Source organism: Lolium perenne, chromosome 1 (genome assembly GCF_019359855.2).
Source record: "Lolium perenne isolate Kyuss_39 chromosome 1, Kyuss_2.0, whole genome shotgun sequence".
Taxonomy (NCBI): domain Eukaryota; kingdom Viridiplantae; phylum Streptophyta; class Magnoliopsida; order Poales; family Poaceae; genus Lolium; species Lolium perenne.
This window is the reverse complement of record NC_067244.2, coordinates 92,553,105-92,579,842: the sequence shown is the minus strand read 5'-3', so window position 1 is coordinate 92,579,842 and position 26,738 is coordinate 92,553,105. Positions and strand designations below refer to the sequence as shown.

Genomic DNA, 26,738 nt, shown 5'->3' with positions numbered 1-26,738 from the left:
TGGCCCCAGTGACACCGCTTCTGTCTTTAATCAGGAACTGGTGACATCGTCCGGTGTCTTTAACGTCAGCAGCTCCTTTAGCGTCAGGGCTTCGATTAAATCTGAAGTGCTTCGCTTATCCTGTCCTTTGGTACTTGGAGGAATCTTTGACTGGAATGCCGACATGCTACAGTTGAGCCTATGCCGGATCTCCGGTATCTTTACCTCTGAGCTCCGATATCTTTGCCTTGGTGGCACAAACTCTATTGCTCCCCGTACTCCGGCAAACCCCTCCTGGGATACCGGTTTCTACTAACTTACCATTTTTAACTTAATCTTTAGAATCCGGATCAATCTTTAATCCGGTATACAAATAACATATTATGGCATATTTGCCATAGTCTTGCCCTACCGGGGGCCATCCCCCCGACAGATTGGGATTCAATAGAGTCATTGCGGAGTCTGATTCACTTGAAACTATTGAAGCATGCAATGGGAGCGGCAGATGGTGGAGTGAATCTTCAGCCATTCTTGATGATTGTGTGGATTTTGCTTCCTCTATAGGAAGTGTCTCCTATCAATTTTGCCTAAGAGAAGCTAACCAGGTTGCTGATGATATAGCTAGGTTTTCTTTTTGCGAAAACACAAAAGGTTTGCGTTTTGATGCATTGATAAATAAAGAAGGTTATGATATAACTAGGTTTTGCTTTTAGAATTAGATCACCTGAAACGATGATATCCTTGCTTTCTTTTAAACTTGCTTGTAAACGATGTAATTGTACTATGATTGCAGCAAGGTTAGACACACTCTTTTTCCTTACCATGATATTTAAGAGAACTGAAAGATTTTAATGGAGCGGCTTGTTAGCTTTAATCTATCTATACCTAATAATAAAGAAAATAAGGCTTCTTGTTGGTCCGTTTTTTCTTGTCCCTATTTTTCTATCATATTTACATGACGTTGCCACCGCTTAGTAAATAACGGTTCGTTTGGTCAATTTCTTGTCGTCCGTCGCACCTTTCTCCTGTCCCGCACGCGAACCAGAGTTCGTAAAGAACTCAATTCCTATGCGAAACCAGAGTTCCTACCGAGTCAATCCAAATTTCTTTTCGCCACCTCCTCGCAAGGATCTGTCCATATATAGTGTCTCTCCTCTGCACAAGATTACCACAGAAATTAATTGCATAAATTTTCCGGAGTTTGGTCGCCATGGAAGCTCAGTCGAGCTATTCGTCAAGATCCCGATTGTCACTTCTACCACTCCATACTCCCAGACTTTTGCGCGACGCGGACGGATTTCTCCAGAGCGTGCAGCGCCTCAAATCGAACAACACCGTCGTCAAGAGCCACGCCAGGACTCTCGCCGCGAGCGCGCCTTTCACTCCTCTGCCCGCGAGGGCACCCCCAACTCCAACGGCGAGGCCCAGGTCGCAGTGGAGGGGTCCTCGAGCTTCCGTTTGGCCGACGAACTCATCGCACCTTGGGGCTCGACCTCCTTCCCAGCGGCAGCGTCGAAGGGGATTCCAAACTTCGTTGGAGTTCTCGTGTTTGCCGTTCGTCGACTGACCGTCGAGTTGTCGTACGCGCTCATGACGCTGATGTGCACTTCTCTGGCGTCTTCGCCGCTGCCGCCGGCCGCTTTAAAATCTTACTCTTCACTTGCTTTCGTCTCTAGGTGCAGAACATCACCGGCATGAACTCCAGGTACAGATCTTGCCATGGGAGGTAGGGCTGATGGAGTGATGGGGGTAACATCGTTTGATTCGGATCCGGGAAACTTAGCTGTGGTAACGGAGTGAGAGAAGAGAGATCAGAAGTAGGGCCATGATTGAGGAGATCTGCAGAAAGTGGAAATTTCGGCGAGAGCGAGGAGGCAGGAGGGGCACTGCAGTTTTAGTTCTTCCGTGGGAACTGGCGAGGGATTTACTATTTTTTTTTTTTTGGATTGGGCCCCGACCAGGAAGTGTCAATCTTGCCAGAACCATTATTGCTTAGCAAGGATTTTTCTTTTGCATAGGCTGGGATCGACTCTGCTGGGATATGCAATTTTTCATGGAAAAAAGAACCATTAGACTGCTTAGTGCTTAGCAAGTCACCTTTCAACGCGAGACGTTATCAACGCTTAAACACATCGAAGTCATAAGCCCATAAGGTACATTCAATATCTGTTTTCGACATCTTTATGAACCCTTACATCTAAGTAAGTAAAAAATGTGTACTTTTAATATGTTGTATGAATTATTATTATGCATATGTAGATATTTGTGTCGTATCGTTCGGTAGTTACAAGAAAGCACTTATGTAAAAAAATCACTAAATACAAAATTTAAAAAGTAATAAATAAATATTGGTTTGTGAATCCAAGTATTTCGATTGGAGAGATCATTAAAGTGTAAGTACTAACTAAAGAGCCTTTTTTTTAAAAGCTACTGAAATTAACACATTGATAATTATTTTTAAATTTATGTTGGAATTGATCCGGACATACGCTATGTCAAAGATATAATGGGGAAAATGGCGAATTGAGGCTAGGTTCAGGTGCATCGATCGACTTTCGGCAAATTTCGGTGATGCCAAAGCTTTTTCATTAAATGGCTAATATTTTTAACCCGTTGCAACGCACGGGCATGTTTCCTATACCTAATAATAAAAGCAAAAGGGCTTCTTGTTGGTCCGTCTGTTTTTGCCCTGTTTTTTTTTCAAAATTACAGCACTGCCACCGCTTAAGTATAAAAATTCGCTCGATGTGTTTCCTTCCTTCGTTAGCTGGCGTTTCGTTCGGAGGTGTGTACGGGCCCGGCCCAGCCAAACTGAAACCGAGTAGAACTCCACGTCGCGCCCCTATCTTTCACCCAGGTCTTGGCTACATAAACAAGCGTGGGCGGCGCTGCCTGCCCTGACAAGAGGAGGACACGTACGGAAGGACCTCGGTGGTAGATCTTGACGAGCGGAACTCCTCCGTCGTGATGCCCTGCTTCCGGTCCGCCGCGATCAAGGCAGTCCACCAAATCTGCTCTGGGACAAGGCCACGCTCGGCCGCCAAGCCGTTCCGGGGCTGCAGCGCCATAACCGGCAGGATCAATCAACTAAAGTCATCATCGTCTTCGCCTCAAACTGAAAGAAAAAGAAACAGCCCGACAATCTCACGATTCACAAACTCAAGATACGTCTCGCGCCGAATCGATCATCGTCCTGCTGCGCGTCTCGGCGAAGAAAAAGCTACGCAAGCTCACATGCGCGTCTAGCCGCAAGCTATCTTCGTTATCGATCATGCAGAACAAAAGGTGTCGCACATGAAGGACATGCTATTCAGAGAAGATATCAGAGATTGCATCTGGCCGGAAGAAAGAGTCCTCTCGTGTCTCAAGCCAAGCCCGCGCCCATTATGCGGCACACCTCGTTGCATCAATGTCCTTCAAGTTAACTATCTTTCTATCCTTTGCATCTTTATGGTACGGCAGAAGCTTTTTTCTCCTGAAGACTCTTTGGATAATAAGCAACTTCATCCTTACGGTGGATGAGAGGTAACTGAATGCAAGAGCTTGACTCTTGCTCCCTGTGTGATGTTGGTTTCATCAAGGAGGTTTTCTGGCTGATTTGGAGGAACGGGTGGATATACTTTTCTGTTTTCCTTTGCATATTGCCATGTAAACCTGATACAGGCTTATAACAACATATAAAAGCCATACTATATTGCAATGTCCTACCCTCCTGGTAGAAATCGAAATCATTCATTAACTTTAATAAGACAATTAGTTGTGTTCTGGATATATATTGAGTGTGAATGGTTGTATTAAATTGACTTCTTTACTTGTAAAAAAATCAGTGAAATTTATAGAATGCAATTTAGAGAGTCTACACACACAGAGAGAAAAAATTCCCACCGTTCGTGTTGGCGAAATAATTGGGAAAAGAACAAAAAGGTTTGGGTTACATTGGACACTAGATTTTTGGGAAAAACTCAACTTGCATTGGTATTTTTAGTACTAAATTTTTAGATCGCCAGCGGAATGATTTGACGTCATACTTTTTTTTTGGAGAATCATATTCAAATATGTCATTTAGAAAACCCGGTGCAACGCACGGGCAAATTTCCTAGTACCTAATAATAAAGGAGCTAAGGTTTCTGCCAAAATTTTCGTCAACTTTTCATTGAACCGTTTTGCCCTCCCACCAAACCGCATAATACACACAAATACCACCGTACCGGTTTGGTGTGTCTGTTTCCTCTTCTTTCCGAACAATCATCTCCTTCCCAACCTGAGACAGAGGACGCCAGGCGCGGCGGAACGGGGCAAGCTTGCCGGAACCGAAACTGTACTGCGTCGGAAGGAGGACGGCCGCGTCTTGAGGCGGGCATGGATGGTTGCGTACAGAGGAGCTCCGCGCTGGGGCGACGGTTCAACACGAGCATGGAGCCGTGCGAGCCTGCGAGGCTGCGCCATAACTCGATGGAGGCCGACACGGGGAGAGAGCGAGCTCCGTGGAATCAAGGGGCTCGCACCGGTGGTAGCAAGGTGCGGCCGGCGGGCTGCGCGCGAGGCAGAGAGGGGCCGGCGCTCATGGCAACGGTCCATATGGGGCATTCCCACGATCTGGAAACGCACGGAGATGGTCGACAGAGATTCGTTTGGTCATTTTGCACTAAGATACCTGCATTTGCGAAGAAGGCAAATATTGGTAGTCAGTTGGGTCGATGCAGTGTTTTTTTTTTGAACAGGAAGGGCCCCGAAGGACCTAGGGCTTCAATTCATCAGCGGTGGAGATACATATTACAGGTAAGGCCAGGAGAAAATAGGAAATTACAAGCAAGCCCTTGGAAATTACAGTGAGGACCTCAAGAAGAAATTGAAAAAAGCGATCGGGTCCAGCTCCAGCTTCACCGCTGCAAAGCTCGTCGGAGTCAACCTCTGTGCCGCCGGGGACGAAACCACTTGGGGCACAGCGGTGGGAGCCAACTCCGTCGAGCTTGAAGAACCTCCGAGTCGGCACAAAAGCTTGACGGAGGAAGTTGCTGCTCAGAGGACGGCTTGTAGCCGTCGCACGAGGAAGGAGGGGCCGCCCTTCGGCCGTGGGATACGGCGGCAGTGGCGCCGTAGAGTTCCTCCGAGGGTCTTGCAGGCGGCCTGTCGCCACCATACAAGGAAGGAGGGGCTGCCTTCCAGCCATAAGATCCGGCGACAGAGGCGCCGTGTAGATCCTCCGAGAAGAAGCCAATCTTCTCTGCTGCAGATGCAACGGCCATCTGAAAACAACAAGCAGAAACTTCTTCCTCTCGTCACCACGACGAGGAAGAAGAAGGGGACTGCCACTGCACATCAGGCCACCAGATCCGCCCAGGACGGCCTTATTTATGGAGTTCTTCGCCTCCCTCCACCGCCTCATCTCCAGCTCCGACCACCGCAGCTCGACGAGGAAAAGAAGGGGAGCAAGGCAGTGCCAGATCTGGCCGATGAGATCTGCCACTTCCCTCCCGGCATGAGCGCCATACGCCATAGAGGACCAAAAACGAAACCTAGAACTAACCCTATCTACTCCGGCGCCATCTCCTCTCCATCTCCGGCCGGCTACCCCGGCGGAGAGGAGGAGGGAGAGGCCCGGCGAGAGAGAAGGAGGCCGCAGGAACTGTAGAGGGAGGAGAGCGAGTTGGGGGGAGAAGTCTGAGCCAAGTTTTGTCGATGCAGTGTGGCGCTCGCTGGAAATTACGCGCGGCTGCTCAAGATGGTCTACCGTCATCCCTACTGGGGCCAATTAGCTACGCTCCTGGACCTGCTCCATCAAATATCAAATAGCTGCAAACAGTATGATAAAATAATAGTCCCACCTCGTTCTCTTACTCGGACGTCTGCCTGTTTATATAGGTATACTATACTTATTTGGTAACAAACATCTTTTTTCTCATAATTTTGGATTTTTTTTTGAGTTAACATGGAGTTGACACGTGTGTTAATTCGCACAGTATTTTTTCGTGTACATTTTGGGTGTTCCCTTAGAATTTCCATGCTACCTTTTCTAATGTTTTTCTTTGTTCCCTGGGTGGATGTAGTTACTTTTGGTGTGCCCAAAGTCTTGGGCTTTGTGTGACCGTACGGTCAAAGCGGTGCCCATTCCAGAGATCACACAGTCCCATCTCTCCCATCTTTTGTCTCATCTTCTCTCTTCCTCCACACCGTCCCCGCCATCCTTCCCGGCCCAGCACCTATTTGGCATCTCAGCGCGATCTGGGCGACAGGAGGCCGTCACACCGGCAAGGAAGGCCGGCCACCACATCGGAGAGTTGCGCAAGCAGGCCGAGCCGTCGAGGACATCGCGCCGGCAACCGAGGTTAGGCTCCACGGCGGAGGCGGCCGGTGCGCTGCCTGGCCGTGCCGGCGAGCAACAGGTCTGAGCTGCCGGAACATTGGCGACGGCGGCGGCGTTTCATACAGGAGCAGAGGGAGAGGGGCTAGGGTTGTCGAACAGCTGCTGTGCCAAGCCGCAGCTCCCGTGTTTAGCTGCGGCATTTTACGGGCGCACCACGGTGCGGGCTCAAGGGCCGGCCTCTCCCCCACGGAGCCGCGACTCCTGCGTGTTACAGGCGCGCGAAGGCGGGGCTCACGGGCATGGACACGCTCGACCTCTCGAGCAGAGGCGACGGTGATTTGAGGTCGCGGCGATTGCGGCGCGAGACGACGGCGACTAAGGCACGGGACAACTTCGTGTGGCAGGTGAATCCTTTTCCATAACTCCTCTAGCCTCTCTCTAAAACATCTCTAATGTGGCGACCGCACCCTAGAGCGCCCCCCAATCCAGCAGAGGAGGCGGCGACCTCTGCCATAGAGCGCCCCACTTCGGTGGCATCCGAGGCAGAGGCGATGAGCACGAGGCGGGGATCGAGGTGGAGGCGGATATGCAGGAGGAAGAGGAGGAGGAACCGGATATGGAGGAGGAGGAGGCCGAGGGGGATGGGAAGCACGGCGGCAAAGCGGAGGCCGTCCTGCAAGGTCTGCGGTAGGCGTACTATTGTTCTTCACACATGGGGTGCCGCCTTCCTCTGCGGCAGCTGCAGTCCATGTTCCGCTCCCTGAGATCTGGCTACTTCCCTCCCTGTATGGCGGCCACCTCATGCCTCATGGACGATGGCACCAGCGAACTTAGTAGTTCTGGTTCGTTTTCCTTGCCTACTCGCCCCTCAGATTGAGTTGTTAGCAATTCATGCACCTTGGTCTTGCATCAAACATTAAGATAGATGGCTGTGTACGGCTATGAGGCAAAACAAGCTGATTAGTAATGGAAAGGTACATCCCAATTTGCGAACAAAATAAATTGATAATACCATCGCTGAATACATGATAATTTTGCTTAATATCGTGCTCTACACTCAAATCACCTAATGTATCATCTGAATTACTTTGTTCAGTTATCTGTAGCTCAACTATTGTAGGCCTAATTTACAGGAAGCAAAAGAAAAAACTAATTAGTTTGGTGCGGATTTTGCTTTCATAGATACCCAACTAGATGTAAAGAATGCCAACAGATTGATGCACTACTCTGCAACATGCATCTCCCAACCTCTCATCCTTGGAAACTATTTTGTTGCCTTATGAATCCGTTCATAATGTGTTGTATGGTATTTAAAATCCCAGTTTGGAATAACTTAATTTCAAAGTGTTCTCTTGATTCTCTTGCCGGAATCTTTGCAGAGGGCTAGCTATGTAGGATGTTGTAGGCTCTACAACAAAGTGCAATGTTCCCATATCATCAGTACTTATGTGTACTTTGCCTTGGCACGATGGGGGTGGCGTTGGTGTTCTGCTTTTTGTGCTTCAGGTTGGTTATAGCTCCTCTAATATATCTTGGTGTTGGTGCTATCTTTTTGCTCCAGTCAGAATATAAATAGGTGCTTAGTAGTTCGTATCCACTATGGTACCTAATTTAATGGTTTCTTAGAGAGGTACTTAATCATGTAGATCATTCCCAAACTAGAGAACGTTCAGTTTTATTTTTTCTCATTTTGGACATCACAACAGAAAATGTTCGTGCCTAATTTCAGAAAATGTTGAGTAGCTCCTCTACTTTTTTTAGAGCTTGAAGTAAAAAAACAGACCACTGTTCTTGAATTTGAAAAGTGTACTCAGCACTGGGAATCTGATAATCCTACTTTTATGTCTGTTGTCATTGAGTAAAGGCATGACCGTTGCTGTTTTAGGCAACAAGTAATACGTTTTGCTGGAAAGCACATATACAAAATATGTTGAGTGAATGATAGCTCTTGAAGCTTGCTTCCTTTCGGTGGAAAACTGCGGTTTTATGAGGTGATTTTAAGCAACTATTTCCAGTTGTTAAAGGACGTAGCAGGGATGAGATAATTGATTTATTACTTATTAAATCGCTACTGTGGAAGCATGTTACTGTGCTTCGGCGTGCTTGGCCAATTTGCTCAGAAACGGTGGCTCTGTAAGCTAATTGTTGGTTTGCCTAGACCGTGTTGTATATCTGCAAATTTTTTGGTTATTAAAAGGAAAAATATATTTTCTTTTGATGTGTGTTCCCTGCTTGCAGTTGTATCACGCAATCTTTGATTTGCTACTTTTACCATTGCCCTTATTTCTTCATTTTGGTTGACGGTCCCTAATCTCCTGCAAAATGAAGAAAAAATGTGACCGTGGTCACTCACCAGTCAGACACTTTTGCTGGTGGAGTAAGTTCAGTTACAGAGTTTGATATGTCCCTTATATTTATATACTTTTATTGATGAAATTATATCTGCTGACACAAAGCCACTCTTTGACAGTACATCGCGAGACTGCTACTACAGGGTCAGCGAGTTTTGAGGGCCACAGGGCCATGACTCTTCTCAAGGAAAAAGTATTGAAGGGCATAGTGCTAAGGCGGACGGAAATATGCTGAGATGTAGATCTTGCTCTTCCACCAAAGGTTGTAAGTGTTATATACTTGATAAATTTAATAAATCCTCTTTCTACCAGTTGCAAGAAGATTTTTACACCTTAGGTGACATTGAGTCGGGATATACATGCTGAATTTAATGGCTCCTCTTCCCACCAGTTGCACAGGAAGTTTAATTTGTACAGTACATCTTAGGTGAAACTCTATTGATAAAAATGAAATGGAATTTTATGTGGCATTGTATTCTCAGAGTTGCACTCACTTTGATTTGTAAGTCCTCCCAACCTGCTTATGTAGTGATACCATATGGATTATTTCGTAGACATCATTTGGTTATTTTCTTGATTCTGCAAAAGTTCGAAAACAAGTTTCTTCTGAACAATAACCTTTTCTTTCAAAGCTTCTAACAGATTTACCTCTATCAAAGGGCGGCCAACCCAGCGCACTCACCAAAAAAGCAAGCACTAGCCGTTTTGTAGACCCAGTGTAGTGGCCTTAAGGTCCATACCGAGTTTTTGCATGTCTCCGCGTTTTGTAGATCCCGTGTAATGTCCTTAAGGTTCATACTGAGTTTGTGCATGTCTCCGCTTGATCTGAATGTCACTCTTCTTCTATCATCAGAGTATTGCTAGCTATTCAAAGAAATGCAACCATTTGTTTTTGTAGTTGAAAATTTGGGACCATATTTGTCTCTTTCGAAGGCCATTCATATTTTATCATCAATTCTTCAATTAGTTACAAAGATGTATTTTTCTATGATTTAACCATTCAGATCTACAATGCTGAATCTGCCAAAGAAACTAGAGTTGACAGGACCATAGCTTCGAGAGATTCAAGACCATCAGAAAATCAAATAGATGGGCCAATTCGATCCTTTGGTTCTTATCCTCTTTGTCTCTATTGCAAAAGTGCTATTTTGTTACTCTTGAATTTACTTAGCGTGATTATAAACAATCTACCAATGAGAGATAGAGAAACTTTTCTTTCCCTTCTCAAGTAAGGTGATTACAAATAATATCATAGGAGTTACAAATAATGTCACATGAGAACCTAATAGCCAACATATACATAGAGGAATCCAAATGACATGGTTTCCTTTATTTTGCACGCATGCTTCTTACTTGTGTTGGCAGTACATAGTTTAGAGTCTGACTAGACTTCACTGCTCTATTAAATGATGTCTCTCGGATTCTAGAGTAATTAACTTGCAATCTCTCACACACCAAGTTTGGGTGATATCAACGCACTAGAATGACTTTTCAAGTAGTTTGTTGCTGCATATTAATTTTGATAAAATTAAGGTGTTACATTTCTTTGCAAATAAGCCGGTACGAGAAAACAAGTGTGTAACTTTGCGATAATTAACGATGAATAATTGCATAGTCACTACATACTTTGCAGACTTTAGTAAGTCAGTACGACTATGTACCTTTTTTTATTCCCACACCAAATAGTGATATATACTAAATGCATGATGGCACTCTCTTCAACTAAAAACCTGATTGCTCTGCTTCTTTAATTTGTTGGTACGCCACCGCAGATAAGAAATGATTTCTTGGGTTTTTAGCATTCTAGGGAAGTTTAAATTAAGTTTGCATGTTCAGGGAGCTATCAGGTCGCAAGGCCAAAAAACAACCTGTTATTTTAATTTTCCTTGGTGCTCACGAAGAAATTCAGTGGTCTTCATGCACTAATCAGTGTCTCAAACATATTGTGCTAATGAAAACATGAATGGAAATAAAATTACTCTTAATGCAGAAGAAGCCAGCCATTTCATCGAAGAGTGAAATTTTGGGAAAGAATATCACGTAAATGCATGAATGATGTTGGGGTACTGACATTTCATGCAACACATGTACATGGAACAATGTATTAGGTAAACGCTGTATGGATGCATTTCCCATAGCTTTGAGAAGGCAAAGATCCTCTCCTTGCTTGAAAATTACTGGTATGTTAGTTATATCTCAGTATTATCCACTGACGAAGTTATGTTGTTGATTTTCAGATGGTATTCGAGCCGTACTTTCTTTGGGTTATAGAGCCATTGCCATCACACGGGTCCTCGATGCCACTGATTGGGCGAGAACCGAGAAGCTTACCGCGGCGAAGAGTGCTGGCTTCGCCGACGGTGAAAATGTTGACCACCTTACAAAGGAAACAATAGTCCTCCCAGTCAGTCACCCTTGGTCAAGGGAAAGGAGATCATTGTTCTTTCTTCTGACGATGAAGACTACTACTGGGAAAGCTGGGTCTAACGACTAGAAGGGCACAAGGAAAATGATTATATGTATATATCATGTAGTCTGGTATCGTTCCTTACAGCTGCGCTTTCAGGATCTATTTCGTGCAGGCAAAATCGGACAACTTGGTCGTATAACAATGACTTACACTTAAGTTATTGCGATGGCAGTCAGACCGGCCACATTTGATAGTTGGCTCCAAAGCATACATATAATGGATTGCCTCTACTTAGGCGTTTCCTAAAATACATTTTGTCTGTAAATAATGTGTTCTCTAATCAGTCTGTACTGTTTGACCGCCATTGTTCGGGGATAATGATGGAACACATTGGTGATTGCATCACTAGGTACTGAGTCTTGCTGAAGACCAGGTTAGCTTACTGATCTATGCGGTCTGCTTTCGACCAATTGCTGAATCATAGACCATATAAGCCTTAAAACTGTAGAAGTGCAGGTGCATGCGTATGGGACAAGCAACATCAACTGCTTAATCTACCATTGAACTATAGGTTTTGACTCATATTTGCGTGTACCAGAAATATTTATGAAATTTCCCTACATAGCACTACTATGCAAGTATTGTAACGTTGAGTATACTTTTACCGGCGCGGCGTGCCGCTGCGCCAATTTTGCTAGTAGGCTTGTAAATTGCGTGCTGCCAGGGAATCGACAGGGCTTCTCCAAAATAACAAGCCGCTTGCTCACGAATCAAATTCCACTTGCCGATGAATGAAATAAAATAACGTAAGGTATTGCGTGGGTTCTGCCTTGCTACCGCACGCTGTGCATTAGACGCATGTTTTTTTTTTTTTTTTAGGGAAACAGTGGGACTCCGTCCTGCCAGCTTTGTTGATAATCAAACACACTTACATCCTTTATCAGAAAAGGCAAAATAAAACTAGGGGATCATCGTCCCAAGTACAAGAAGAAGAAGACTAAAAACTAGATTTAGACGGTGCATGTGTAACTAAAAGGAAGAGCGTACCTCCATAACTAGAAGGGGGGTTTAGCGCGGATTAATATAATATGAAAATATAGCCAAACAAAACACGGATTACTGACAAAATGATGGGGCAATGATGGGGCCGGTTTGTACTAACTTAGCATTGTTTAACTTAACCTTTAGAATCTGGATCAATCTTTAATCCGGTATACAAATAACATATTATGGCATATTTGCCATAGTCTTGCCCTACCGGGGGCAATCCCCCCGACAGATTGGGATTCAATAGTCATCGTGGAGTCTGATTCACTTGAAACTATTGAAGCATGCAATGGGAGCGGCAGATGGTGGAGTGAATCTTCAGCCATTCTTGATGATTGTGTGGATTTTGCTTCCTCTATAGGGAGTGTCTCCTATCAATTTTGCCTAAGAGAAGCTAACCAGGTTGCTGATGATATAGCTAGGTTTTCTTTTCGCGAAAACACAAAAGGTTTGCGTTTTAATGCATTGATAAATAAAGAAGGTTATGATATAACTAGGTTTTGCTTTTAGAATTAGATCACCTGAAACGATGATATCCTTGCTTTCTTTTAAACTTGCTTGTAAACGATGTAATTGTACTATGATTGCAGCAAGGTTAGACACACTCTTTTTCCTTACCATGATACCTAAGAGAACTGAAAGGTTTTAATGGAGCGGTTTGTTAGCTTTAATAATATAAATGATCGTTTACTTAATTTTTTTTGATTTAGATACCCACCGTTTTTACCTTCCGCGCCTGCTGGAGAATCCACGCAACCCGCAGCAGCACCCAAAGGCCTTCCGGCCTTCTTTCCTGACTAGGATTCCTCCGCGTTCTCCCCTTCATCTCGCACTGCTATGGCTCGTCTTCTCCTCGCTGTCCTAGCGCTCCACCTTGCCGCCGCCGGGGTCTCCGCCGCGTCGAGCGTCCCCGGTTCTGGCGCTTTTGACCCCTCCCGCATCGTCCAGCTCTCGTGGCGACCCAGGTAACGATCTGATCTACCCCTCCCCCCTTCACATCTCTCAGGCCCATTGTGTACGTACGACCCTGATGGCTGTTTCCCTCGTACGCGCCGCGGTTAGGGCGTTCCTCCTCAAGGGGTTCCTGTCGGACGCGGAATGCGACCACATGATCGAGCTGGTGAGTGTTCGCCACTCGATCTCGTTAACCTGAGGCTGATTTTTTTTTTGGGTTGATTTATTCGATTGCTCTTGCGTGGTATGTAGGCGAAGGATAAGCTTGAGAAGTCTATGGTGGCGGACAACGAATCCGGTAAGAGCGTCCAGAGCGAGGTGCGGACCAGCTCTGGCATGTTCCTGGAGAAGAAGCAGGTCAGCACGAATGCACCCTGTGATTTTATTTTTATGTTTTTGATAATCTTCCGGGGTTACAGTGCTGAACAGCTGATAACCTAGAGACCTAGGTAGGAATTGCTTCTGTATCTACCGATGTTGATAAGGGAATTAGTAAGTGCACCTGTTACAGGACATTTGATATTTATATTTGGTACTCCGTATTAGAAATCTTGATTAGCCTAGTGGCCTTTTTTGGTCGTAGAACAAATGGATTGATATTTTGGCGGGATCCTTTTGTAGGCGCCAGAGCCACTGCCATAGGCTTGTTACGATGAAGAAGTTTTTCATTTATCTTTTCAAAACTCGCGATTAAACTGTTACAGGGCTGCCTAGGAGGGCGAATTATGTGCTTGTATTGATTCAGGATGGTAGAGATTAATGATTTAGAAGGTGAATTTCTATGTTCGGATTAATTAATTGATGTTACAGTGTTCTTATGTCACCATGATTTGTGAGCGGAATGTGTGCATTTATTGGTTCATCTAACTAGCAGCAGGCAACAACAATAGCATATACTATTTCTTTCATCAATTTATCAGGTGCAAGTCACAATTCAGGTGTAATCTCACAGCTTCGATGTTCAATGCACGAAATCAATGTGGAATTCGAAGAAAACATACATGTATAGCTTAATTTACGCCATCCATGGCTAATATTTTCAGTCCACTTTCATTATGTCGAGTGACAAAAATGCGAAAATTCTGAATACTGTTAAAACAGAAGGAAAGAAATATAGGAAAATGCTATTTACAACAAACATGTATTTGTTTCTTCTGACACACCTGGAGTTCAAGTTTTAAAAGGTATTAGAGTCTTCACATAACATCATAAATTTTCAATTTCGTAAAGTTAACATGGTTCCTTAATTGAAGCCGGGTTACATTGGACCTGGTATGTTGGGTTTGTTATTGAGTAAATAACAAGAAAACATAACAATTTGGGAGAAAGGTTACATAAAACAATAAGTTTGAAGAAAAGAATCACTTAGAAACAATTTCTGGGGCATCGAAACACAGACAACCCAAAGCCTGCATTTCACGGCTCTTGGCAGCGTGTCTGACCTTTGGGACTCACAAGTCTGGCGTAAGGGGACAGACCAAGGCAAAGGCGACATGTAGTCCAAGTGCATGTTTTTATATAGGCTCTTCATCGAGCAACTTCCTCGAACCTGACTAGGGCACGGCCAAGGATTACGAGTCGACGAGTCGATCTGCGGTAGTGACTCATAGACTAGTTGTGGCTAGTCACGACTCATGTTGACCCTGGGAGCAGCAGCAGATCAGTGGAGGAATATGTAATACAATATGTAATTACTGATGGTCAAATACCATGTGAATATGTAATACAGTAGAAGGCCAATGAAGGAGAGTTGGCGGAGGACCCTGGGAGAAGCAGCAGATCGGTGGAAGACCATACCAGCAAGAGCAGCAGCCACCGGCGGAGGAGCAGACTAGCAGAAGCAGCCAGCGGAGGGAGGAGCAGACCAGCACCCTTAGCAACCAGTGGAGGAGCCTCGGAGCAGCAGTGACCAGTGGAGGAGAAGATGAGGAGCCATAAGCAACCAGTGGAGGAGCCTCTGATTCAGTCGTTGCCTGCTGTCTTTTTTTTTTTTTTTTTTTGAGGGGATCGGAAGGGGAAAAAACCCCTACCTACATTTTATTAAAAAGGAGCTAAGGCAATCGTTGCCTGCTGTCATTCAAGCAAACTTGCCTCACATCCAGTATGTTTCATGGCTCTTGCTTTATGACCAATGGAGTCAATAGGTTAGATCTGACGGGGAAAAATGACGCAAAGTAGCACAAGAACATGCCCAGTCTCAATGATAGATCATTTCAGTCGCTATGGGAAAACAGAGAAACTAAGCAGTCAGCACCTTCACCGGAGTAGCTTGCCAGCGTCGCAAAAAGATGTGTGTAGATGAATTGCTGGTGGTAGAAGGTGCTCAGTAGAGCGAGTCGAGACCGGGTGGGAGTGATGAATAAGTCTTTGTATTCTGGTCTTTGTGGAGCTGCTGCTGCTCATGGTTCTTGTGAAGGACTGCAGCACACACATGGTCTTTGTGAAGTACTGGCTGTTAGGATAGGATAGCATCCCAGATCTTTGACTGCTTTTAGGGGCATCAAGGACTGGTAGGTAGTTAGCAGCTTTTAGACTAGCATATTCTGGCTGGCTAGCAGCTATAAATCTGTACCCCCGTGCCCTCAGTTTGGAAATGGCATTGTGTGCGACGTGTCAGAAATAAACCAACGAAAATTGCCCCAACTCTCCGAGTGTCATCCTCTTCTTCATGAAAGTGAGGCTAGAGATACTAACAAGTGGTATCAGAGCAAGGTTGCCCTGCAGCTTGAGCATTTCCTACTCCCCTTCACAGGGAAGGGAGCAGCCCCAGCCAGTTGCAGCCTCAACTGCCCCTGGTTACTTCCCTCCATTCGGGTTGTCGAGCAGCAGCTCGTCGGAAGCAGTGCCCAGCCCCCAGCAGCGAGCCATGTCCGACGGCCACTCTCAGCACACAACTACCTCCAGCATGCGGCGTCGGCAGGAGGCTGATCGCGCCGTGGCAGAGGAGCGTGAACGAGTGGCTGCAGGAGCGTGAACGAGTGGCTGCAGCAGCCCCTGCGGCGGCAGCAAGGGCGTCGAGGCTGGCAGCGGCGGAGCTGGCAGCAGGCAGAACGGAGGTAGAAGCAATAGCAGCGGAGGCAGCACGTGCGGCGGCGGAGGTCGAGGTGTTGCGCGGCAGCACCAACAACTCGGTTTCTGCTGATGCAGACCAAGTCGACGCAGCGGCGCAACAGGCGGCTCAACGGGCGGCCGAGCACGCCCGTGCACCTCGGGATGGCGCTCCCAGAGGAGGAGCGCACGGCGATGGCTGGGATGACCAAGATCGCGGCCTCTACGGGGTTCAGACTGTGGTCAGGGATGTTGGTCCCGCTGTTGGGTGGCCTACCCTCACCAAAACCAAATACGTCGAGTGGGCCGCGATCATTAAGATCAGGCCCCAGGTGCGGCACATGTGGAGGCAGTCCACGACGACGACGTCTATAGAAACCGGCAAGTCCATGAAAACTTCGAACTTGACCAACATTTGTAGGAGTAGGCCAATTGTGGATGGCCTCAACCTTCGAAGAATCAACTTCAATCCCATTGGCGAAAACCACAAATCCAAGAAAAACCAACTTGCTTTGTGCAAAGGTGCACTTGGGAAGATTTGCAAAAAGCTTTTCACGCGCAAGATGCATAAGACTTCTCTCACATGTTGCACATGGTCCTCGAGATTTTTGCTATAAATGAGAATATCATCAAAGTAGACAACCACACTCTTGCCAATGAGAGGTCGCAAGATGTGATTCATGAGACGCATAAAAGTAGATGGAGCATTTGAAAGACCAAATGGCATGACAAGCCATTCATAGAGACCAAGTTTGGTCTTGAATGCCGTCTTCCATTCCATGCGGATTTGGTGGTAGCCACTACGCAAATCTATCTTAGAGAAAATCGTGGCACCACTCAATTCATCAAGCATATCATCTAAACGCGGAATGGGATGGTGGTATCGAACGGTAATGGCATTGATGGGGCGACAATCCATACACATTCTTTACGACTCATCCGGTTTAGGAACGAGAATCACGGGAACCGCACAAGGGCTTAAGCTTTCACGTACATACCCTTTTTCGAGGAGATCTTGAATTTGGCGTTGAATCTCCTTTGTGTCTTCGCGGTTGGTGCGGTAGGCAGCGCGGTTTGGTAGAGGGGCGCCGGGTATGAGGTCGATGCGGTGCTCGATCCCTCTAAGCGGTGGTAGTCCATGAGGAAGCTCGTCGGGGAAGACATCTTGGAACTCCTTCAAAAGAGACAACAAAGACGAAGGAAGTGTTGTTAAGTTGTTAGTCTCCGATGGTGGACCCTTGCAAATGAGCACATAGTGCAATTTGGTGGATGGGTTGTGGTGCACTTCTCTCATCTCACTCTTTGTAGCTATGATGGCACTCTTCATCTCACTCACATATAGCTTGTGGCGCTCACTTTCTTTTTGGTGGGTCACTCTCTCACCGCTCATCTCACTAGTGATAGTAGCTTCCTTAGCCCTCGCTAAAGCCTTTGCATTGTCCGCAATTACTTGGCTAGCAGTCATTGGTCGTAGGATGAATGTCTTGTCGCCGACCTTGAAGCTATAGGCATTTGTGTAGCCATCATGGTTTGCTCTTTTGTCATATTGCCAAGGGCGACCAAGTAGCATGTGGCACACCGTCATGGGCACGACATCACAATCAACGGTGTCTTCATAGGCGCCAATCTTGAAGGATATTGTGACGGTATGTTGTATCTTCACATTTCCATTGTCACTTAGCCATTGCACATGGTAAGGATGGGGATGTTTCCGGAGCGTGAGGTTGAGCTTGGAGCATAGTTCGGTGCTTGCGAGGTTTGTGGCAACTCCCTCCATCGATGATAACCTTTATTGACTTGCCATTGATTCCGGCTCTTGTTTGGAAGATATTGCATCTTTGGTCTTCATTGCGGAGTGCATGGGTTGTCAACACTTTGGTCACCACAAATGATGGGCTTGCATCATGCACACATAGGACTTGCTCTTGGTCTTCCAAGTCATCATCTTCATGATTGGTTGCGGCTTGTACCAAGGCTTCATATTCACCTTCACTCAAGTACTCCACATCTCCATCATCCCGAGTTATCATAACTCTTGTGTATTTGCATTCAAATGATTTATGTCCTTGAGCACCACACTTGAAGCAAGTGATGTTACTAGATCCGGTGGAAGCTTTGGAGGACATAGTTGAATGGTCCGGCTTGAAGCTTGTAGTCTTGATGGCACTTCTTGCTTGCTTGGTAGGATCCTTGGAAGCAATAGCACTTGTATTTTTGATGCTTGAGGATGCGTTTGTGGCATTTCTTGCGGCGAAGAAGGTTTTTGTTTTTGCACTTGCCAAATCTTCTCGCACTTGGCGCTCGGCCCTTGTAGCTTGATGAAGTAACCCAACCATGTTGGTGTAAGACAAGAACTCCACTATCCTCTTGACGGGAAATGTTCAATCCATTCAAGAATCTTGCCATAGTTTGCTCTTCTCGCTCATCTACATTGGCACTCATCATGGTCATGTGCATCTCCTTGTAATACTCCTCAACGTACTTGAAGCTTTGCTTGAGTTGAGTGAGCTTGTTGAAGAGGTCACGTTTGTGGTGGGTGGGCACAAGTTTTTGCATGACTTCTTGCATCTCTTCCCATGTGTCAATGGGCTCCCAAGTCTTCTTTTTCACGCTTCTTGTTGACTTCTTCCTACCAAACATTTGCATATCCTTCAAACTCAAGTGATGCCATGGCCACTTTCTTTGCTTCGGAGAAGTTGTGGATGCGGAATATCTTGTCAACCTTGAGTACCCACGACAAGTATGCATCGGGGTCTTCCTCTCCTTGAAACTTGGGCATGGTGAACTTTAGCTTCCCAAAGATTTCTTCGTCATTGCGGTCATTGCGTCTAGGAGGTTGTCTTTCTTCATCATGTTCTTGACGTTGATGACGAGGAGGTGGTCTTCCATGGCCTTGATCTTGATCATCATTGTTGCGGCGGTGTCGAGGCATCACACTTTCTTCACTTGATGCTTGGTGATGACTTGATTCCTCATTTCTCTCTCGAGGAGGTGGTCTTCTACCATGAGGTCTATCATCATGATGGCGATGATTGTCTTGGCGTGGGGGACGTGGTGCCCCATCTCTTTGAGGTTGAACAACATTGATGATTTGGCGCTCTTGATGCGCTTGCCTTTGTTCCTCTTCATTAATGCGTTGCCTTCTAGCTTGAGCTTCTTGTGCATGTCGTTGCCGTTCTTGTTCTTCAAGTGCTGCTTGTTCATTGCGGATACGCTCTTGTTCTGTTGCACGAACTAGCTCTTGATCATGTCGTAGGCGTTCTTGCTCTTGTTGGAATTGAGCTTGGAGGGTCTCTTGGTGAAGGCGCTCTTCTTCAAGGCGTTGACGTTCTTGGACAAGTCGAAGTCGTGCTTGCTCCGCTTCTTGAGCTTGTTGTTGAAGCACTTGAGCATCCACATTATGGTGGCGTGGGTCTTCATTGGAATCATGGTGAGACGGTGTAGGAGCTCGTGACCTTGAACTTTGAGAGCGTGAAGACCGTAAGTGGTGTCTCCTATTGTCTTGGCGGTTGAGTGTGTGAAGAATATTGTCCAACGCCGTCTTCATCTCCCTTGTTTCTTGACCTTGTAAGGCGAGTGTTGCTTTCAACTCTTTGCCTTGAGCTTCAATCTTCTCATTGAGGTCTTGAACTTGGTTATTTAGGTCTATCCTTTGCACTTGAGCTCTTTCTACATAGCGGACGGCGGTATCTTTCATCATTGCTTCAAATTCATTGAGCTTGGAGTGGACGGCTTGAGTAGCTATCCAATGTTGGTGACCCGTCATCGGTAGTTGGTTCCCTTCTCCACTAGACATGGTTACAACTAAAACAAGAACTATGTGGTGGGTGGTTAGGAAAAACTACCAAAAGTGTCAAAACTTGCAAACCAAAATCGAAAAGGTGTTTCAAGTCGGAGGACAACCGATATGTATGCACACACACAAAACAAAAACTCTATATGGTGTTAGGTATGGATGTGGAAAGCCAAATGGAAGAACCAAACGAAAAGTCTATTGTTAAAAGTGGGTAAGATCCAAAAGTCACAAGTCAATAGCGGTGATCACAAAAGGCATACACAAGGTGGAACACACGCGTGGGACAAAATGGGGTTAGCGCGACTTAGGAAAATGAGCTCGAACAAAATTGGTCCTAATGAAGACTACTAGCTCGGTGTCACGCCAACGCAAGAGAGACCGTGGCTTGGTTGCAAAATTGAGAAGCAACTAGATTTGCGCAAGACGCCTCTCTTCTCTTTTCTCTCTTTTGCTTATAAGCTTTGGACTCTTTTGTGTATCGGTGTCACACACACTCTTTTTATTTTTGTATTTTTCTTTCTTTTTCTCACTATGCAAGGATACTACTATCTATGTAAGTATGTCACACTTCTTTTGCTTATCTTTTCACACCGAGCTTGCTTCGTAGCTTTGCTCAACACACGCACACCCTCACGGTCGGGACGCTTGCGCAATGCTTCGCAACACTAGAAAGTCACTCTCGATGGGATAGGTACGCAAAAGAGGCTAGGGCTACAAGTTAGGAGGCAAGTTATACCACTTGATGATGGTGGCCGACGACCTTGAACTTGCTATGGTGGTGGGGGTGTCAAATGAACCGCTTGGATCCTCGGGGTGCCGTCGTCGTTGTCGATGTTGCGGAAGCTTGTGGTAGCTGAAATGGCACTCAAACCGAAGTCCAGACACAAATTGGAAATGCCAAAACGAAAACGAAGTGAGCTGTGAAAAATTCGGGGCCAGCGGCGGCGGGGGGCGAAGTGCCGGCCTCGGCCGATCTTGCAGGTGTACGAACCGGGGGCGGATGCCGGCGTACGGGGGCAACGATGTCGGCCTCAGCGGCAGTGCCGGTGTCTAGGGGGCGGCAGTGCCGGTCCTTCCTGGCGGCAGTGCCGGCCTGGTCACGGCTGTTCGTCGATTTGGCGGAAAACTGACCCGAAAATCTTCGATTTCGTGGGAAAATTGGCACAATCCGGTGTGAAAAGTTGGGGGAATTGTAGATCAACACTAAGGACAAGTTTCTATTGGACCAAAACCACCAAAAACTCAACAATTTGTCAGATCCAACCAAGGCCAATTTAGGGCTATTTTTTGGGATTTTCGAAAATTTTCTCAAGAAATTTTTTGGGGGGTGGGGGTCAAATCCGTGGCAACCAAGGAGCTGTTGATACCATATGATAAGGGCTAAGCCCAAGGATGTGCCCGATCTTCACGGATTTGGATGGATTTCGTGGGGGGAAGGATGAGGAACGCGAAGAACACGAAGAACACGGAGGGGATTCGCGGGATACAAACTCACACACGCACACAAATCGGTTTGTCCTCGTTGGCCCGAACCACCAACTCGATAGAGGTTGCAGGAAAAGACCTTCCGGTAGAAGTCCCGCAAAGAGATCGACGAATCGAACCCGAGAGATCTAGAAGGGTGAAAAGACCGGAAGGTTGATGGAAGTGCAAGCAAAAGACCAAACGGTAAAAGTGCAAGCAAAAGATCAACAACCAGTAGAAGTCACCAAAGAGATCCACAAGGATTCGGTAAGGAGATCGAGTGATACAAGATCTAGGATCTAGGGTTTCCCTCAAGGGGGTAAGAGCAAAGCTCAAGTTCTTCTTGGTTCTAATTCTAACCCTAATTCGTGGCTGGTACAAGCATATATATAGCCCAGATCCGTGGAGGGGTAACTTAGTCATTTGTGAAAAGTATACAGCCACAGGATTCAAACGGACGGCTCTGATGTCGTTGACTTGGGGGAGGCCGGCAGTGCCGGTGGTCCAGCGGCGGCAGTGCCGGGGTGACCGGCAGTGCCGGTGGTCCAGGGGCGGCAGTGCCGGGCTTCGGGGCGTCGAAGGCGTAAGGCAGGTAGTGCCGGGCAGTTTCGGCCGGCAGTGCCGGGGTGCTCTGGGCGGCAGTGCCGGCCCTGGGTTGTCTTCTCCGTTGGCGGCGTTCCTTCTTCTTCTCCAGTTCCTTCTTCTCCTTCAGTTCCTTGGTGAGCTTGGTACCTGATGACACATAGAGCACTTGCATGAGGTAGCATTCCATCCAAAGAGGTGTTCAATGTATATGTGGAAAGGAGCGAATTCACCTCTTGGTGTATGGCTTTGGCCCGAGCTCGTGTCATTGGGCCACGTGTAGGGCTTGTCGGTCTTGAGGAGGAGGTGTCCAAAGGCCACCCCGTATCAATAGAAGGAGGAGAAAATGTTAAAATGGCAACTACTTTTAAAACGGCAACTACTTTTATATATAACACATCATGTGTATGGATATTTCTGCACCTGGAAGCACACTGTAAGCAAATACTCGTGGTAGTTAAAATATATAATTCATACCTCGTTTCTCCAGCAGCATGACATCAATCCCTCTCAACACTGACCGCATCCCGGCCCTCAATAAGAAACGTACAGCCCTGACCTGCATCCTCTTCACAGTGGACATCTTTGCCTGCAGCGTACCGTCAGGGGAGGCATACCGTCGCAGCAGCAGGTTCAGAAGTACTCTTGCATGCACATGATTAATATGCCAGGGAACCCGTTTGGGGCACGCGGGTGGCATGGTGTGGACTGGTCGTGAACGCCACACCTATCAGCGTAATCAAGTATTCTCAACAGCCACCACGTACTCGGCAATGGTGGGGAGGTAGCTGCGGCGGCGATATGCAGGGCGCTGGCACCAGCGTGGAGGGCTCCAGCGGCACAGGGTGCAGGGATCCAGTAGCAGGCCTGCAGCTAAGAGGCGGTGCGGTGTGCAGGGTGGCGATGTGATCGCGTCGGGCAGGGTTGCGGCGGCGGCATGGTCTCGTCGGGCAGGGCGTGTGATGGCGCTGGTTGTGGGAAAAAAATGGGCGAGGCGGTTACAGTATTGATTATCGTCCGACTGACTGACACTGTTTTACCGCAAACGTGGGTGAGATATGAACTGTACGATACCGGTTAGATGGCTATGATTTGTTGGATCACCCCAGTCTGGGTCTTTTTAGTGCTGGCCATTCTCAAGCTTGCATTTGTGATTGTTTCAGACTTAACAGCTGAACCTGAGTTATTGAGTGCTGTGATGTTGATTCATGTTCACTCCAAATACGCGTGCTCAGAAACAGATGCAATAAAGATTCCTTAAATCATTTCTGGACCAAAGGCCATGTTAGAGCTAGTTTGGTTGGAAGTTAGTTGAACTATAGTAAGTTGTGTTGGTCGTTAGCATATATTATCTGTGTGTGCGTGTGCCATGGCACATGGAATTAGTATAACACTACATAAGGCACATCTTCTGGTAACTACCTCAGTACAATGTACAACATGTAACATCAATATATTAACTAAACTAATCATTTGGCAGGATGAAGTAGTAGCAAGGATAGAGGAGAGAATTGCTGCTTGGACTTTCCTTCCATCAGGTACTTCAGTTGATCTATCCATTGCATCTTATGTCTTTGTGTTTTTTTAATAGTCAATAATAGTATTTGAATTATGCCCATGGACAGAGAATGGCGAGTCCATTCAAATATTACATTATGAGAATGGCGAGAAGTATGAGCCACACTATGATTACTTCCATGACAAAAACAACCAAGCCCTGGGGGGTCACCGAATTGCGACTGTACTCATGTACCTATCTAATGTTGAGAAGGGTGGAGAGACCATCTTCCCCAACGCAGAGGTAATTTGCCCACAGTCCCTTCAACTGTCCTAGGTCTCTCACGCACCTGCACATATTCTGCAGGGGAAGTTAACACAACACAAGGATGAGATGACATCTGAGTGTGCTAAAAATGGATATGCAGGTAAAGTACCTTTGAGAACCCTTCTCGCTTGATATTGGAATGTTGCCCCTGTACCCCTTTTTGGCATGATAGCTTCAATGCTCAGTAGAACTTGGTTCTTTCATACGCCTAGTAGCTTTACATATCTTACTGGTATACTATACAGTGACAGTTCAAGTCATTGTGAAACTTAAATGCTGGCTGCCCTCTGCAGTAAAGCCCACGAAAGGTGATGCTCTGCTGTTCTTCAGCCTTCACCCAGATGCAACAACAGATCCTGACAGCTTGCATGGGAGCTGCCCGGTCATCGAAGGCCAGAAGTGGTCCGCGACGAAATGGATCCATGTGAGGTCGTTCGAGAAGCCTGACAAGCACGGAGGTTCCGGTGATGGGTGTGTGGATGAGAATGTTCTGTGTGCTCAGTGGGCGGCAGTGGGGGAGTGCGCCAAGAATCCTAACTATATGGTGGGCACCAAGGAAGCACCTGGCTTCTGCAGGAAGAGTTGCAACGTATGCGTACAGTAAGTTACTTAAACCATCCATCCACCGCCCTGATAGGCAAGATGGAATGGATAAATTATTGATCCAGTGCTAAGTCCAGGGTTGGTATATACGTTTGCTCATGGATATCATGTGCGGCCTGGAATGAATTGAAATTCAAGATCTATCATATATTGTCTTGGAATAAATTGCAGCTGGAGAAAAAAACAATTGTCCTCATGTCCAAGCTTTCGGCTAATTAGTAATTTACCCGTTTTAGCTGAGCCAATAATTGCACAACTTTCAATCCGGTGCCCTCGGGCTGAACCCAGTAGAAAGGAGGCTAGCGGGGGCGGGCGCCGAAGGCTGGAAAGTCGCCGCGGGCCACATCTCGCTGCCAGTTGCCAGATTCCTGCCTACATCTTCCTGTCCTTTCCATCGCTTCCTGCCATTGTTGCTGCTATATGAAGGCGGCAAGTGGTGGAAGGGCCACATCTTATACCCTAGTTCTACATATATCTCTCTCACACATCTCATCCATGGCGTCCAGTGATCTTGCCCTCACCCATGCGGAGGTGGAGGCGCTCCCCTGCCCGCTAGGGTTCATATGCCCCCCGGGGTTGGCGCCTGAACACCGGAGGTGTACCGGTCTCCCTCGGCCCCAAGGTGCAGCTTGGCGCGGCCATCACCCACCACTACTACGTCGAGCTCACCCTTGGGCAGCGCATGGATCCTTGCTGGGATCCCGACAATGCCGCAACTTGGGACACCTTCGCCAATCGATGGGAGATGGAGCTCGCCAGGTACGAGGGGGGTGGGCCACCTCCCGTGGACAACAACGAGGCTGGCTGATGGGGCAGCCGGACCCTCGAGGGTGTGATGTACCACATCTTCGTGGGCGACTACCCCTGCCTGCAATACCCTCACTTCCAGCCGCCGAAGAAGGGCGGCAGCGAGCGCAGCGCCTTAGTCATTCGGACGCCCTATCCCCCTCCCTCCTCCCCCTAAAATCGCCACTGCCGTTGCTGGTGGAGGCTGGCCAGTAGGAGGAGCAGGCCTACCGTGCATGCCGTGGCGACGACGGCCTAGGTTGTAACCGCTGCAACCATCTGTCCCCTTCGCGTGCGTCGTCGAAGCCTCTACGGATGCAACCACAACCGCCGCCACGTAGGTTCGAGCCGTGTCCGGCTAGCGACGATGACGGCTCCTTCGACGACAACGACTTCGAGTACATGTACTATAAGCCTAGATATGAATATGACTAGTTTTTTATTTATAATGAAATAATAATAATTTTATTTAAAACGTACATCATTTGGGTATGGGGTCATGGCTGGGGCCTGCCCGACCTCCATTTTGTGTTTAGCGCCGAAGCCTCCATATGGGCCAAAAGAGGGCACGGCAGAGCGACGCTGACTTTTGGCTCATGGGTGGCACACCCCCTATAGATCCACCGGTTAGATTTGCTTTAAGATTGATGCAGGGAAAGTAAGGAAAATCGGTCACTGAATCTGTCAGACTCATAATCATAATACATCTGAATACGAGGGTTTCTACCTCACAGAGCGTTCGAAAATGTCCGCGCGCGTCCGTTTGCGTCGGCTGAAATGGTCGAAATCGACCGCGCGTCCGTTTGCGTCGGGTGGCTTCAGCGGCACGACGTTTTTGTGAGAATCATTTTTTTATAACATGAAAACATAATTTACATAGTTCAACACATGAAAATAAACCCTAAACGCCTGCGTCTACTGCTTCCTCGCCGCTGTCGAGCACGATGAGCTCCGATACCGTCCACGGCCAGTGGGGAACCGGTGGAACGTACGTCGGGCGCGCCGGCGGTGCTGGAGGTGGAGGCGCCTAGGGCTGTGGCAGTTGCGGAGGTGGAGGCGCCCAGAGCTGTGGCTGTGGCGGCGGTGGAGGCACCCAGGGCTGTGGCGGCGGAGGAGGAGCCCAGGGGTTGTACGGCGGTGGTTGTGGCGCGACCGAGTCCTGTAGCGCCAGTCGTAGGGCTTCATCCCCCGACAGGCCCGGCGACATGAAGCCGGTGGCGTACCGGGGCAGCGGTGGCAGCACAGGTCGGTCGTTCTCGGAGACGAGGACGCCGAGCTTCTCCATCTCGTCGTCCGTCATGTTGTCTGGGAACTCAAACTCGCGGCCCTTCGCCATGGCCAGCTGCCAATCCTAGAAAACGACCGCGACGTAGTCATCGCTGTCGTCCTTGACCTCCTCGTTGTGGTATGCCAGTGCCTCGATGTAGTCGTCGTATTCGTCAAAGTCGTCCTCGTACTGCCCCGGCGTCGGCGCCTGGTGCGCACGCGTTGACGCCTGCTGTCTTCGAGGACGAGGCGGTGGTGGACGGTCGAAGGGAAAGTACCTGTCGCCCATGAAGCCCGCCCTCCTCCTCCGATCCCTCTCAGAC

General features: G+C 47.4%; 1 protein-coding gene and 1 long non-coding RNA gene across 3 annotated transcripts; both read left to right on the top strand.

The window, feature by feature from the left end:
• Positions 1–8,310: 8,310 nt before the first annotated feature.
• On the top strand, positions 8,311–11,446 carry LOC127305403 (uncharacterized). The gene is made up of 3 exons (XR_007853928.2): positions 8,311–8,660; positions 8,754–8,896; positions 10,625–11,446. It is a non-coding gene; the product is annotated as an uncharacterized lncRNA (long non-coding RNA).
• Positions 11,447–12,826: 1,380 nt separating this feature from the next.
• LOC127305390 (probable prolyl 4-hydroxylase 7) lies at positions 12,827–24,559 on the top strand. 2 transcript variants are annotated; one of them, XM_051335805.2, is made up of 7 exons: positions 12,827–13,056; positions 13,154–13,211; positions 13,298–13,402; positions 23,416–23,473; positions 23,561–23,736; positions 23,800–23,860; positions 24,006–24,559. In XM_051335805.2, exons 1-7 carry the CDS (start codon positions 12,929–12,931, stop codon positions 24,362–24,364), a joined length of 945 nt encoding a protein of 314 aa, XP_051191765.1. In that variant the 5' UTR covers positions 12,827–12,928; the 3' UTR covers positions 24,365–24,559. The 2 variants fall into 2 exon arrangements, with proteins under 2 accessions (XP_051191765.1, XP_051191772.1); XM_051335812.2 differs by having other exon boundaries at positions 12,830–13,056; positions 24,054–24,559.
• The last annotated feature ends 2,179 nt before the right edge of the window (positions 24,560–26,738 follow it).